The sequence below is a fragment of the Camelina sativa genome, chromosome 7 (genome assembly GCF_030686135.1).
Source record: "Camelina sativa cultivar CO46 ecotype springtype chromosome 7, ASM3068613v1".
In the NCBI taxonomy this organism is placed as follows: Eukaryota; Viridiplantae; Streptophyta; class Magnoliopsida; order Brassicales; family Brassicaceae; genus Camelina; species Camelina sativa.
In genome coordinates this window covers 1,758,417-1,773,354 of record NC_141886.1, presented here as the reverse complement: position 1 = coordinate 1,773,354, position 14,938 = coordinate 1,758,417, and the positions used below count along the sequence as shown (strand labels likewise).

General features: G+C 39.1%; 2 protein-coding genes across 3 annotated transcripts; one reads left to right on the top strand and one right to left on the bottom strand.

Annotated features, from left to right (window-relative positions):
* Positions 1-150: 150 nt before the first annotated feature.
* LOC104699860 (UPF0481 protein At3g47200-like) lies at positions 151-2,026 on the top strand. 2 transcript variants are annotated; one of them, XM_087456488.1, is made up of 3 exons: positions 151-1,240; positions 1,387-1,657; positions 1,865-2,026. In XM_087456488.1, exons 1-3 carry the CDS (start codon positions 199-201, stop codon positions 1,893-1,895), a joined length of 1,344 nt encoding a protein of 447 aa, XP_087312614.1. In that variant the 5' UTR covers positions 151-198; the 3' UTR covers positions 1,896-2,026. The 2 variants fall into 2 exon arrangements, with proteins under 2 accessions (XP_087312614.1, XP_019082907.2); XM_019227362.2 differs by lacking the exon at positions 1,865-2,026 and having other exon boundaries at positions 1,387-1,855.
* Positions 2,027-2,350: 324 nt separating this feature from the next.
* On the bottom strand, positions 2,351-3,430 carry LOC104699861 (uncharacterized). Its single transcript, XM_010415256.3, has 3 exons — positions 3,101-3,430; positions 2,782-2,994; positions 2,351-2,715 (listed from the first exon to the last, which is right to left on the bottom strand). The coding sequence occupies exons 1-3, from the start codon at positions 3,222-3,224 to the stop codon at positions 2,483-2,485; spliced, it is 570 nt and encodes a 189-aa protein (XP_010413558.2). The 5' UTR covers positions 3,225-3,430; the 3' UTR covers positions 2,351-2,482.
* Between the last annotated feature and the right edge of the window lie 11,508 nt (positions 3,431-14,938).

Below are 14,938 nucleotides of genomic sequence, written 5' to 3'. Positions count from 1 at the left end.
AAAAAAGTAAGTATAATTTAACCTGTTTAGGATAAGATTCAGGTTTCGAATCAATTCTGTTTTATAATTTTAATCCGGATTAAGCAACTATGGTCATGAACTCATGGCCTACTTATACCCATCTTTCACTACAAGGGAAATTTCGAACTTAAGTTGTCTTTCTTTCACTATAAACGAGACTTTAAAATTCTCAAGACAATGGAACGAACCTTGGATCTTGAATCGGGCTCAAACCATGAGTCGACGAAGAAATCACCTGCTCCTGGGATGTGGCGTTTTCCTACAAATCCTGATCTTTGTTGTATCTACAGAGTCCCAAACTGCTTACGTCAAGTAAGCCCGGAAGCATACACGCCTCAACTGGTTCTCATTGGACCTCTTCACCGATCTTTAATATCTCGAGCTCTCAAGTCTCGTGGAGATATCACAAACACGAAGCTCATGGGCTACTTGAACATGGAGGGCCACAAGAAAGTTTACTTGATGGAATTCTCACGAAGGGTTGAAGGGAAGAAAGCAGTCATTGATGGATTCAGGAAGATAATAGAAGAAGACGAAGATCTTATCAGGGCAAGCTACTCTGAATCAACGGCTTGGATTCCATCTCTAGAGTTCGTGGACATGATCTTGCACGACTCTGTTTTCATACTAGAGCTCTTTTTGAGGTTTTACGTAAAAGGACCAGAGAAAATAGGGGATCCTCTTATGGACGAGCCTTGTCTTGTACACACAGTCACTGGAGATCTCATCTTGCTCGAGAACCAGCTTCCTTACTTTATCCTCGAGAAACTCTTCGATCCAATAGTTTCAATACTCTCCTCGCACGAGACGTTCCGTGAATTAACCATCACCCATTTTCGAGTCCAAGACAAGATTGGAAACAACTCAAAGTTTAGACATTTTACTGATATGGCAAGGTGTGTGAGGGTGGAGACAGTTCCAGAGCATGGTTATGGGATCTTCAGGCCTATGTATGAAATGTATAATGCGGATAAGCTAGATAACGGGGGAGTGAAATTTGAAGCCGTGGAAGACGAGCTGTCGGTCGAGGTGAAATTCAGCAATGGTGTTTTGAGTATACCATGTTTTTTAGCTGATGACGATGCAGAGATGATACTTAGAAACATAATGGCACTTGAGCAGTGCCATTACCCGTTCAACGCCCACGTATGTAACTACGTCATGTTCTTGGATTTCCTCATCGACACCGAGAAGGACGTCGACTTGCTTGTCGAGAAAGGTACTTAATTAGTAGATTGACCTATTAATATTTCTCTTGTCTATTTGTGTTTGTATCTTCACACTTTGTGTACTTAATTAGTAGCTTGACCTATTAATATTTCTCTTGAGTATCGATTGATTCATTATGGTTTTGGTTATTGTAAGGGATAATAAACAATTGGCTTGGGCAACATCGTACGGTGGCTAAGATGGTGAACAAGCTCTGTCTAGGAGTCATGCATGATGGCTCTTACTATTGTGATATCGCAACGGAAGTAATGGAACACTACAACAACAAATGCAATAAGTCACACGCCATCCTCAGGCGCGTGTATTGCAGCGACCTGTGGACAGGGACAGCTACCGCAGCCGCTACGTGTCTATTGCTGATGACTCTTGTCCAGACGGTGTTTACGATCATTCCAATTATAAAGAAGTGAGAATTCTTTCACCCTTGTTCGAAATATATAGCTAGTACGTAGTGACTAGCTAGATTTGTTGTCCGTTTAAATAATCACTTTATTAATTTCTTGTCCCAAAAATATGATGAAGTTGGTAGAGTTTGATTCGGAGAGTTATCAATAAGCTAATTTGTACTGACTCATTTAACTTTTAACGAAATTAACTTTCTTCTTATGAGTAGGAAAGATCGTCGGAAAGCTTTGAATGTTTAAACTATCGTATACTAGCTACGAATACATGGCAGCAAAGGTAAAAATAATCAGATATCGGCTGTTACTGGACAGCTGTCCAAACAAACGCTAGACAAACTCAGTAACAATCAGGATAATTGACTTTGCACATTAACTTATTTGTTGGACAGCAGTCCAGTAACATCTGAGTGTTTTGTTTATGGGTGTTGTCTATGCTCTTTGCATCGATCGTAACATCTGAGTGTTTTTGTTTTATGGGTGCAGGTGAAAGTGAATTTGCTTTTAAAAGAATCAATTCACAGATTTGCCAATATTATGGTTGCGAAAAAATTAGTAACAGTTGCTGTGCCCTTAGTGAAGAAATGCATTTTAGGACGAAGAAATGCCCTTAGTGAAGAAATGCTGTGCCCCTAGTGAAGAAACCATAGTGAAGAAATGCACAGTAACAGTTGCTGTGCCCTTAGTGAAGAAATGCATTTTAGGACGAAATAAAACCTCAGCATAATCATTGATAAAAAGTCGATGTTTTTCATACACACACAAACGACATTAAAAACAAACTACATTAATTAGCTATCGAGAACCAAAGAGTATGTTTTGGGTCTCATTCAAATACGCTTAGAGGTTCTTCTGGTCTGGGGGACAGGCTTCCCCTCGGCAGATAGTTTTGCCCAAAGGACAACCTGATTCCAACTCCTAAACTCTTTGTCAGCGTCGTCATAGTTGCTATCAGAGATAAAAATTATCATTGATCGTGCTTTACCGTGACTACCAGCATAGAAACCCATGTCACCTAAAAGAGCCATATCTCTCCGATGATGCTTATGCTCTCCTTTCGGGCCTGAAACCAACCATAAATAAACCCCAGACAAGTAAAATAATAAGATAATTAATTAATGATATTCACCTCTTGCTACGCGCTTGAGTTTGATTCCGGCGTAAGCAAATTCATAGTCCGGGGTCCGATTCTTATCACTAGCAAAAGCCCTGATTGTGATCGGACCACGATGTCCAACTTCCGCAAGTGTCGCTCTGATATTCTCTGCAACATCACGAGCAGTGAGACCATCAGGGATCTTGTAGTCCTCGACGTCCCAGAAGACGCCTGCTGCTTTAGGCACTGCGGAGATTTTTATTTTATTTTTAACAATCAATTAAGACGCATTAAATCACAAGGAAGACGAAATTACCAAGAACTAAAATAGTTAAAACAATCCTAAAATTACCAAGATCTTCGGTATCAGCCACGGTACTGAAGGACAGATCGAAACATCTAGAGAGAAAGGGGCGGAACAAAGGCAGACGAGAGTTGATCAAAGGCTTGCAGATACGAAATTGACTCATAAACATGGTGTTTTGACAGGAGAAAGAGCCCGCCGGAAACAAAAAAGGAAGACGAGAGAGTGTGAAGCGGCGCAAAGAGGAACTAGGGGTATAGCGGTTTTATAGCTTCGAATACTACTGACTAAGTCCATAGCTCACTTTCGTAAATGGGCCTTCTTCTTAAGAAAACCCTACAAGAATAAACTAAAAAGATCATATATGTATATCGGATTGAGAAGAATATAAAATTATAATCTTTGAACTGTTTAAAGAATGTATAAAGATTTCACTTGCGTTGTCCACCAGTCTTCATCATTTCACTTTTATTAGTAAGACATCAAATGCATTTGCTGATGCATTAGCAAAAAAAAACTACAATTGTAAACTCTCTTATTATGGTTATCTCTTTGGTCTGTTAGTCATGTAAAACTATGTACTTTTTCACTTAAATGGAAAGAAACGTTGGCCGAAAGAAAAAAAAAATGTATAAAGATTAGGATTTAACCTCGAATACACCGTGACATAATTTTTATCTTCGCCTTCCAACACTCAAGGACGTTCGGGTATTCAGTTCAGGTTCTAGTATATCCATTCGGGTATCGGGTATTTTAGATAGTGAATTGACTATCCATTAGAGAACCAAATCTAGTCGGATCGGTTCCGGTTCGGTACTTATTCGGTTCAGGTTGGTTTGGATAGTTGATATAAGAACCGAAAAGTTGGGTTATTAATATGTTCGATTGAACCTACTAAATTATACCCAAAATAAACAAAATTATCCAAAACTACAAGTACAATAGTTCAAAAATTACCATCATTCAAAACAATCCAAACAAAAAGGCAATAAGAACATGTATAAGAACATGTTACCAGATATCAAGTTCAAAGTAGACAGAGTTTAAGGAGATTAAAAAAGAATAGGGTTTAGAGTTTAAAATTTAAAGAGTAGTTGAATCAAACTGGTAGTTCTTCCATCTGCAGTTTTTTTCTTTCTCCTACCCGAAATATATTAAATGTAAAAGTCAGAATACATAGTAATATACTCAAACTTTAAACAAATGACATCAACAGAAATGTCATCGTGTATAAGAGAGGTACATGAGTGATTGTCGTGTCTTTGTTTAATTGCCTTGTCGTTCACTAGCAACCTGAAACTCTACACAATGAAACACATATAATGGTTAAGCTTTTAAACAATTGGCAATAAGACAGAAAATTGATCAATTTAAAAACTAGATGTATTACCTTTCTCAAGTTTATCTTGATCTTCAATATCAGCAATCATTTGTGCAAAGTTTTCCACTCCTTTTTCACCTATGTGATGGTCAGCCTTCATCCATTATTCAGTGTACATCAAGACCTCAATCATGTAGTGAGTTAAACAACTCCTTTGTGGGACAAGAATTTGACCACGTGTGCTAAAAGCAGATTCTGAAGCAACTGAAGAAACTTGCATAGCTAGAATATCTCTAGCAAGTTCTGATAAAACTGGAAACCTTGTTGAATTTAACCTCCACCATGACAAGACATCATACTCGGTTCCCAGTAAATTGCTCTTTGGATTCTCAACGCTTTCCTTTAAGTACATATCAAGCTCAGTCTTTGTTTCATCAAATCCCTCTTCATTAACCAGCTTGTTGTAAACAGAAGCCATCTCCTCAGTCCCCACTTTGACTTCAACACCCACAACAGGATACATATGTCTATGTCCTCCATTTCCAGAAATTGTCCTAGCTTGAGAGGTTGATGATTTCTACTAGGTCTATTGAGAAACCTCTCAAGCACAACTATCGAGAGATCTAAAAGCCTCCTCTCTCTTGACGTCGGCGGATTTCTAGCTCGTCGGCGTCAGGATTTCTGTCCAAAAATTCGAGTCCCCTGCAACTGCTTGTGTTGTATTTGTTTCCTTTGCTTGTGTTTTCTCTGTTTCCCATGTCTGCTCACCATGTTCTTTGCTCCTTCACTCCCCCTGTCGTGTCCCGTCGAGTGCGAAATGGACAGAGTACATAGATAGATCTCTCTGAACCATCTCCTTCATGCCCTGCTCATGCCAGACCGGAAGTCGACAAAAGGAAAATCCCTCGAATCCAAATTACCACTAGAGCTTGAATCTGAAGTAAGGGTTACCTTTCCCCCTCGATCTCCGGTGTGCTTTTGCCTTGTGACCCTCGGCGCTCACCGAACTCAACAGATCTACAATTCGGCAACACTTGTACCGACGATGATGAAAACGGCAGCAGTGGTTGACCTAATCCAAATGGTGGTTCCCTTTATTGGACTTGGCCCTTTAAGACTTCACTCTCGGCCCATATCCAAATCTTCTAAACCAGGTATCCAATCTGACTGACCCAAGTACTTTAGGAAGGAATTTAATCGTTGTAACCTCAACTCGATTGAGCTTTTATTCCCGGTTTGTTCTGTTCGATTTCCCCATGCCGGTTTTGCCTTCTATAACGAAAGCTATTGCCAAATTTCAATAAGCATATGGTATAAGTCCTTTGCTCTCTCCTGCTTGCCAAACCAATTCATCATGGTGTTCCGATCTTCTGTGTTAGATGGATGTAGTTTCCATCTGAAGCTCGACTTGAACCCATTGAACGGATCTTGGCATTTTATCTTTGAAATCATGAAACCATTGCATCGGGTTCTGCTGAAGATGTTGCAAAGCACCGACATTATGACCACACCTCCACGGAGTGTTAGTTACCGATGCTTTGTCAACCAGCCACCTCTTTATCCCTAGAAAATCAAGTCTATATTTGTGAATATTAGTCAAGTTGGACACCCAAGCTTCTTGTGCTGTGATTTGTTTGTGCTGGTCGGGTTTGGATTGCTTTATCTAGATCCGTGAATGACATTGTGATTTTAAACTCAACTTCTCTAGTTCCAATCATAGCTGTTTGGTCAAGTCGAAGTTTCCTCGGTAGCAGTATGATGTGTTCTACAAAATGGTCTAAGCTTTATCCTTGTCGAGGCCAATTACTTAGCAGTGTGTGGATGCCTTTATTACTGAGCTCTAATCTGAAATCTAAGCCAACAAGCTGCGTGAGTTTGAAGCTTACACCCTTTGTCCCCAATTTTCATATATCAAACAAACGATAGGAAGCTCGAGTCTGTTATCATAACTCAGGGCCAAACCGACTGCAATCTTTGTGTGAAACTCCTTAACCCTCCATGGCCATGAGCCTTATGTGAGGGAGGAATCACCTGCTTTGCTACGGTTAGGCACCCATCTATTGTGATCCCCGGTTGAAGCTCCTTCTAAAGCCATGAGGTTCGATCTTAAAGTGCAAAAGGACGTTGCCCCAATCATATTACCTCTCATGTTGGCGATACACCCATCTAGTGTTACCCTTGTGGAACACTCTTTTCAAAGCTTGATTGCGTTAGACGCTAGAGCTACATATGATCACTCGTTGATCACGGATTTCGCGAAGCCGGCCTTCATGGTCGAATCCACCTTGGCCCCAATAGATTCTTCAAAAATTGTAAAACTTTCAAGAGTTGAGCATCCCCTTGAAGAACTCATGGAGCTTTTATCCTTTCTATCCTCTGATTATCTTGTTGTATGTTGTAAGAACCTCGCTCTTCATGAGGCTTTGATTTGAATGAAACTTTCACTTGTTTGACAAAAAGAAAGAAAGAATGATTTCTACTATACTCCTCAAACAACTTAACCATAAAACATCAGATACTGACTCACCAAGCCACTTAGATTGCAACGACCCTTTACCATATAGGGTTTCAAAACACAGATTAACAAACTTCATCTTATTCCTAGGATCAAAGACGCTAGCAATTATCAAAAGCCTGTTGATATTATCTAAACCATCTAGTACTTATCAAATTTCCCTCTCATGGCTTCAGCTTTAACACTTAAATCCAGATCAGAACTACTACTCACTGTAGTTAGATGCCTATCAATATCACAAATTTCACTATAGACTTTATCAGAGCAAACTGTGGTAGATGCTGAAACAATTAGTGTCGATTTGTAGAAGACTGTGAGAATATCTATCAATCCATCCACCTTATCCCAATCAGCTTTCAATGGAGGTCCGACCCTCATTTGACCATTATCCATTTCTAGAAAATGATCACCGCAACTGTTGTTCGCTTTTATTCAAATTGTTATTATCATTTTTATATATTAACAAAAAATTTAACAAAAATTTAAGATAAATAGACACAACTATAAATTCTATATTAAGTTGTATTAAATTTCTCTATTGCTATAATCATTTCTAAAGTTTTAGTTGGACTAGGATAGTACCCGCGCTACGCCGCGGGGTTGATTTTTGTTGTGTTTTTTTTTTTGTTTTTTATTTGGTTGTGTAGTATTTTTTGTTATATTGTTTTGTTTTTGTGGTTTTTTTGTGTTTTGTTTTTGTAGGATTTTTTTGTATTTTGTTGGTCATATTGGTTTTTATTTATTTTTTTATTGATATATGTTGTTCTTATTTGTTTTGGTTTTTATTACGCCGCGGGTATTTTTTTTTTGTTATTTCATACAAATACAATTTATAAACTTGGAATTGATCTCTGTATTACATGGAACTTTATGGTTGATTATATGGTCGCTTTTATCGGCACAACCAACCAAAACTAAATATCTTTAAAAAAATTATATACTATGACTACTCATATAAATAGTTTATCACTTTCACAACCGTTCAATATTTGTTACTAAATTAAAATTTTCATTATGTAAACATTGACTACATAAAATTTTGGTTACTATGATCTCTCTACTATGAAATTAGAACTAACACATGCCAATTATGAAGTTATTTATATCTTATTTTATACCTCACCAAATTAATTACATTCCGTTTAGTCTATATTTCTTATTTTTCTACCAAAAAAAACAAAAACCTATATATCATACTTATGCATTGATTACCTTATATATGATTTATATATTTTGAAAACTACCCTATGCTTTTTTTTCTTCTAAACTATATTTTTTTCTTTTTTTTTTGTGAAAATTTTTTAAACTCACTTTCTATTGTTGTAAAAAGACAAGTTCTGTCCGTCTTCAATTCAAAATAAAATTACATATTTAATTAAAAATATATATTATAAATTGTACTTTCATGATTTAGATTACCATTTCAAGAAAAAAAAACATTTAGAAGGAAAAAAACATTAGGGTAGTTTTGAAAAAAAAATATATTGTAGATAGTTTTGAAAAAAAATCTCCTTGGACCAAAATGGTTGTCTAGAGTTTTAATAACTCATTTACATCCTACTATATTAACTGGAAAGTACAAATATAAAACTAAACTTAAATATGTAAAAAATTACATTCAATTGCCATTAGAAAAAATTAATTAAGCTTAATTATTAATTTAAATAAATATAATTAACTAAAAATAAAAAACACTCACATGTCAAATATTAAAAAATCTAAAAAAGTATAAAAAAATATTTTCTCTCTCTAATAAATTATGGAAGAAATAGTAAAAATTTTTTTAAAAAAAAGATATAAACCAATCGGAATTTTTAAAAACTAAGATTTTGTATCCAAGTATACAATATAATTATTTTTAATAACTAAATTCAAAGATTTTGTTAAGATTTCAAATTATGATTCTCCTATCATCTTTATTTTATTTTATTTACATATTGTTTGAAATTTCTATATAATACTTATGATTAATAAAATGCAGAACTTTTTCTTCATATGTTGTGATTTGAAATTTTAAAAACGAAGATATATCACTCAATCTATGAAAAATATGTTGTTTAATTTCCACATTGGCGGGTTAGTAAAACTAAATTTATATTAGATGATAAATTAATAATTTTTATTTGCTCACAACTATAATATTAAAATTACTATTTTATATTTCACAAAATAATAATGCAAATACAACAAACAAACAATATAAAACTGTAATAATACATCAAAAATAAAATACTATCATATTCAAAAATAATTAGTATAAAATAAACTAATAGATTTACAGAACAATTAAAAATAAATATTATCTCAAACAAAATATTTCTTTTTTAAATATAACAATAACTTTATTATTATATTATAATTTTTTTATAAATGTTGATCTGTGCTTTAAACACGCGATATCTCCTAGTTGTAAATATTGTTAGGATGAATTTTTTTCTAGTTTTGGTATTAAAAAAATAGTTTCATCGAGTCAATTAGATCAGTTGATTAGACGGTGAGTTTAAGAGTAACCACAAAATACAACACATAAACTTCAAGAAAACAACAACATTTAGAGATAATGAATTAAAGTCCACTTATGATAGCACTTAACATTTACGCTCCTGTCGAAGAATTAGAAGCATCGCTCTTCAAACTTCAGAGCCGCTCCCTTGTACAAATCAGAGCCTCCACTATCGTGCTCATCCATCTCCCTTGCTATTTTACAAAAAAAAAAAAAAAAAAAAAAAAAAAAGAATAGAAACAACATATATAAACAGAGGAATAAGACTCATCATAATAAATTAATACCTTCTCCAACGCTGATTTCGTCGTGGCCACGCAAATGAGAGCATATCTGCTTGAGACTTGAGGCTGAACCAGAGCTGCATATGACCATTATTGTCTTCCCATTTGAGCTGACCACTTGACTTTCAAGCTCGGAACTACCTTCACCCTTTACCTGAATTTTTGCCTTTACTAAACGTTTATAATGCTTGATCCACCACTTGACTTTCAAGCTCGGAACTCCTAAGAAACTCATGAGAACCACCACCATGTCTTCCGTTACTCCGATGTTCAGGTTGTTTCACATTAATCTTCTGCCAGAAACCATCATGAAGAACCTTGAACTAATTGCCAAAACATATATAATGGGATATGATCTCATATCAATGAGATAATTGATCCCATATATTTTCCACATCATTCATCTTAAATGATAATTGATCTCAATTGTAATTATTTAGGAAACTAGATATGTTCATACGACTATATAACTTTTGTACTGTTGATTAATAATACACAAGAGAAAACCTTCTTCCTTTTATCGATCTGTTCATGGTATCAGAGCTGTGATCATTTTTTTTTTCCTTCTTCTTCTTCTCGATGGCCACTCCGACGAACTCGAACTCAACCGACACGACAACAACGAACCCGACCCCGATGGAGACTCGACGTACGATCTCTCATTACGACCTCACCGCTGCTGACAACCCTGGTGCTGTGATCTCCCATCCTTTGCTCAAAGGATCGAACTATGACGAATGGTCTTGCGGAATGAAAACAGCCCTTTGTTCCCGCAAGAAGTTTGGCTTTCTTGATGGCTCTATTGCTCGTCCGGCTGAAGGCTCTCCAGATCTCGACGATTGGTGGACCATTCAGGCTTTGCTTGTCTCTTGGATCAAGATGTCCATCGATCCGTCTCTTCGCTCCAGCATCTCTCATCGTGACGTTGCCAAAGATTTATGGGATGCCTTGAAGAAACGTTTTTCTGTCACCAATGGTCCTCGCATTCAGCAGCTTAAGGCGGAATTGGCATGTTGCAAGCAACGTGGTTTAGCGATTGAAGCTTACTTTGGTAAGCTGAACCGAATTTGGGATAACATGTCTCACCATCGTCCCTTGCGAGTTTGCAAGTGTGGCAAATGCGAGTGTGATTTAGGCACCCTCCAAGAGCAGGATCGTGAGGGCGAGCGTGTCCACGAATTTTTATTTGGTCTTAATGATACTTATCATACCGTGCGTTCTACGTTGGTTTCTCGTACTCCTCTTCAGCCCTTGGAAGAGGTGTACAATGTTGTTCGCCAAGAAGAAGATCTGAAAACCACTATCCGCCATAATGAAGATCAATCCTCTGTGGCGGCTCATGCTGTTCAAACTAAGCCTCGCGTGTTTCCGTCTCGGACTGATGCTTCTGATGGTGTCAGTGTTTGTAAACATTGCCATCGTTCTCGCCATGCTTCCGACAGTTGTTTTGCTATCATTGGATACCCCGAATGGTGGGGAGACCGACCACGCAGTCAGGTTGCTGTTCGTGGTAGAGGAGCCTCTACATCTGGTCGTGGGTGTTCTGTTAGTTATGCTAATGTTGTTCACGTTCCTCCTCTGCCATAGTCAGACCAAGTGAACTACACCATTACCAATGCCGACCGTGATGGTGTGCATGGTCTCAACGATAAGCAATGGAGTATGTTGAAGACCCTTTTGAATGGTGGTGCTAGCACCAGCACTAAGAAACTCTCGGGTAAGTCCTCTGTTCCTTCTCAGATTTTAGACTCTGGTGCTTCTCATCACTTAACTGGGAACTTGAAGCATTTAACTAGTGTTCGGGACATGCCTCCGATACTGGTCATTTTAGCAGACGGTCGTGAACGTATCTCACGCACACAAGGCACCGTACATTTGGGTGCTGGTCTGGTTTTAGAATCTGTGTATTTTGTAGAAGAGCTTACTGCCGATTTGATTGTTGTAGGACAGTTGATGGATAAGAATCACTGTGTTGTTCAAATGGCTGATCAGTTCCTTGTTATCCAGGACCGCGTTTCGAGGATGGTGATTAGGGCTGGTAAGAGACACTCAGGAATCTTCCGCTTTTGTCAAACGGAGTTTACAGGAGCTGTGAGCACTCTGACTCTTTCTTCTTACGAGTTGTGGCACCATCGGTTGGGACATTCGTCTGCACAAGTTGTTGGTTCGCTTAAGAATGTTACAGTTTTTGTTCCTTCTGATATTTTGAATAATGCGTGTGAAGTCTGTCTCCGCGCCAAGCAAACTCGTTCTCCTTTTCCACTTAGTATCAATAAAACTACAAGAGTTTTTGAATTAATTCATTCAGACTTATGGGGACCTTACCATACAGCTTCACATAATGGAGCACGTTATTTTCTCACCATTGTCGACGATTATTCTCATAGCGTGTGGATATATCTTCTACGCGACAAAACCGAAGCACCTACATGTTTGAAAAACTTCTGTTCACTGGTTAAAACACAGTTCAACACAACCGTACGAAGCTTCCGCAGTGATAACGGAAGTGAATTTTTGAGTTTAACGAGTTATTTTGGTCAAGAGGGCATCCTTCATGAGACATCTTGTGTGGGAACACCACAACAAAATGGGCGAGCTGAACGGAAGCATCGACATATTCTTAATGTCGCTCGAGCTTTACGGTTCCAAGGTCAATTGCCGATCGAGTTTTGGGGTGAATGCATCCTCACAGCAGGTTATTTAATCAATCGCACACCCTCCTCTGTTCTTCAAGGTCTCACCCCGTATGAGAAATTGTATCAGAAACCACCAACATATGACCACTTGCGTGTGTTTGACAGTCTGTGTTTTGCTCACAACCAAGCACATCGTGGTGATAAATTTGAATCACGCAGTCGAAAATGCGTTTTTCTTGGCTACCCATATGGTAAAAAGAGTTGGCGCCTATATGATTTGGAAAAGGAAGAGTTTATCGTCTCTCGTGATGTCGTGTTCTACGAAGATAGTTTTCCGTTTGCTCCGGCCACCTCTCGTACAGTCGTTGAAGAAGATGAAGTCTTGTGGGCTTCCATGGGCCTTGGTCCGTTACCTGATTCAGATGAAAGGCCCACTAATGCCCCTGTTTCACCTCTAAGCCCATCAGACTCATCCAGTCCACAACCCGATAACGAGCCTCGTGAATCTATCACGACCTCTCCTTCCCCCGTGTTGTCTCCCGCCGCATCTTCCTCATCAGACACGACTTCTGATCCCGATCTCGATCCATCCACTCAGGAATTGCCATCGACCTCTGCTCCTGCAACTACTTCTTCATCGGTTGCAGGAGCAGAAGCTACCCTCTTCCGACTCAGAGCATCTGCAATCGGGTTAGCTTTACCAGGGTGATAGGCTATCTCCAAATCATAATCCGCCACAAGCTCCATTCACCGCCTCTGTCTCAAATTCAGCTCAGGCTGAGTGAATATGTACTTATGATCTGTAAACACCTGTACCTTTGATCCATGAAGATAAGATCTCCAAATCTTCAAGGCAAAAACTACAGCAGCCATCTCCAAATCAAGAGTAGGATAGCTGCCCTCATGCTTCCGCAATTGCCGTGAAGCATAGGCAATCACCTTCCCATGCTGCATCAGCACACACCCCAAACCAACTCTAGATGCATCAGTATAGATCACATAGGGTTCTCCCTGCTCAGGCAAAGCCAACACTGGCGTAGTATCCAACATCTCCTTAAGGCTTTCAAAGCCCTCCTCACACTCCTGTGAACAAACAAAGGGAACATCCGTTCCTTCCCTGTCAACTTAGTCATAAGGCGTGCCCTACTTGCAAAACTCTGCACAAACCTCTTGTAGTAACCTGCCAACCCAAGGAAACTCCTGATCTCTGTGGCATTCTGCGGTCTAGACCAATCCCTGATAGCCTGAATCTTCTCTGGATCTACAGAAACACCCTCTGCAGAAACAATGTGACCCAGAAAATCCATCTCACGCTGCCAAAAACTGCACTTGCTCAACTTAGCAAACAACTTCTGCTCCCGCAGCTTCTCCAGAACTGCCCTCAAATGCACTGCATGCTCCTCATGACTCTTAGAATATACCAGGATATCGTCGATGAAAATGATGACAGACACGTCCAAAAACTCCTGAAACACGCTGTTCATCAATCTCATAAACGTTGCTGGCGCGTTAGTCAACCTGAAATGCATCACCACAAACTCATAATGCCCATACCTCGTCCTGAAAGCCGTCTTCCTCACATCAGCCTCATCTATCGGTATTTGATGATAACCCGGCGCCAGATCTACCTTGGAGAACCAAGTAGTACCCCTCAACTGATCCAACAACTCATCAATCCTAGGAAGAGGGCACTTGTTCTTCACAGTGACCCGGTTCAAACCCCGATAATCAATACACAACCGGAAACTCCCATCCTTCTTCTTCACAAACAACATTGGCGGTCCCCACGGGATACACTAGGACGGATGAATCCCTTACTCAACAAATCCTCTTAGCTGCTTCTTCAGCTCTGCCATCTCTGCTGGAGCCATTCAGTAAGGAGCCTTGGATAGCGGCTTCGTCCCCGGTTCCAGTTCAATAGTAAAAGGATCTGACCGAGATGGTGGTAATCCCTGCAATAACTGAAACACATCCTCAAACTCCTCCACTACCGGAATACCGCTAACCGTAGACTTCCCCACTGACTCTGGCATAGATATAGTAACCAAATAAGCCTCACGACCCTTCTCGATCATCTTCCCAGCCTGAATGGCCGAGATCATGAGACTCCCCAAAGTCGGTCTAATCCCCTGAAAAACCAACTTCCCTCCTGGACGCTCAAACTCCACTCTACCCCGATGGCAATCCAAATGCACCATATGTCGATGCAACCAATCCATCCCGAGAATAACATCATATAACTCCACTGGACTGATAAGCAAATCCGCTGGCCATGACTCCCCTGCGATCTAAATATCAACTCCTCTAGCTCGTCCAATAACTCTCAGGAACTTGCCTCCCGCAACTCTGACAACTCTTGTATGCTCTCCGGGATCCCCTCTGATTCCCGCACTCTCTGCACACTCCGGAGTAATGAAGCTATGAGAAACTCCATAATCAAACATAACAAGAGACTTAAACCCACCCACCAACAAGGTCCCTACACAAACCTCATGTGTTGAGAACCTAACACTTTATCACATGAAAACATAACATCTGAAACTACTAAAATTCACAAAGCTTAATTACCAGAAATTATACATGTGATCGCCCTAGCACTGGTTCCACCAGTCTCTGCAGTCGTGTAG

Bases quoted from the DNA above. Each gene is read 5' to 3' on its own strand.
- LOC104699861 (XM_010415256.3), bottom strand. From the start codon at position 3,224: ATGTTTATGAGTCAATTTCGTATCTGCAAGCCTTTGATCAACTCTCGT. The intron at 2,995-3,100 runs GTAATTTTAGGA...AAATCTCCGCAG, and splicing joins GGCTGATACCGAAGATCTTG to TGCCTAAAGCAGCAGGCGTC. The intron at 2,716-2,781 runs GTGAATATCATT...GGTTGGTTTCAG, and splicing joins ACTCAAGCGCGTAGCAAGAG to GCCCGAAAGGAGAGCATAAG.
- LOC104699860 (XM_087456488.1), top strand. From the start codon at position 199: ATGGAACGAACCTTGGATCTTGAATCGGGCTCAAACCATGAGTCGACG. The intron at 1,241-1,386 runs GTACTTAATTAG...GGTTATTGTAAG, and splicing joins CGACTTGCTTGTCGAGAAAG to GGATAATAAACAATTGGCTT. The intron at 1,658-1,864 runs GTGAGAATTCTT...TCTTATGAGTAG, and splicing joins ATCATTCCAATTATAAAGAA to GAAAGATCGTCGGAAAGCTT.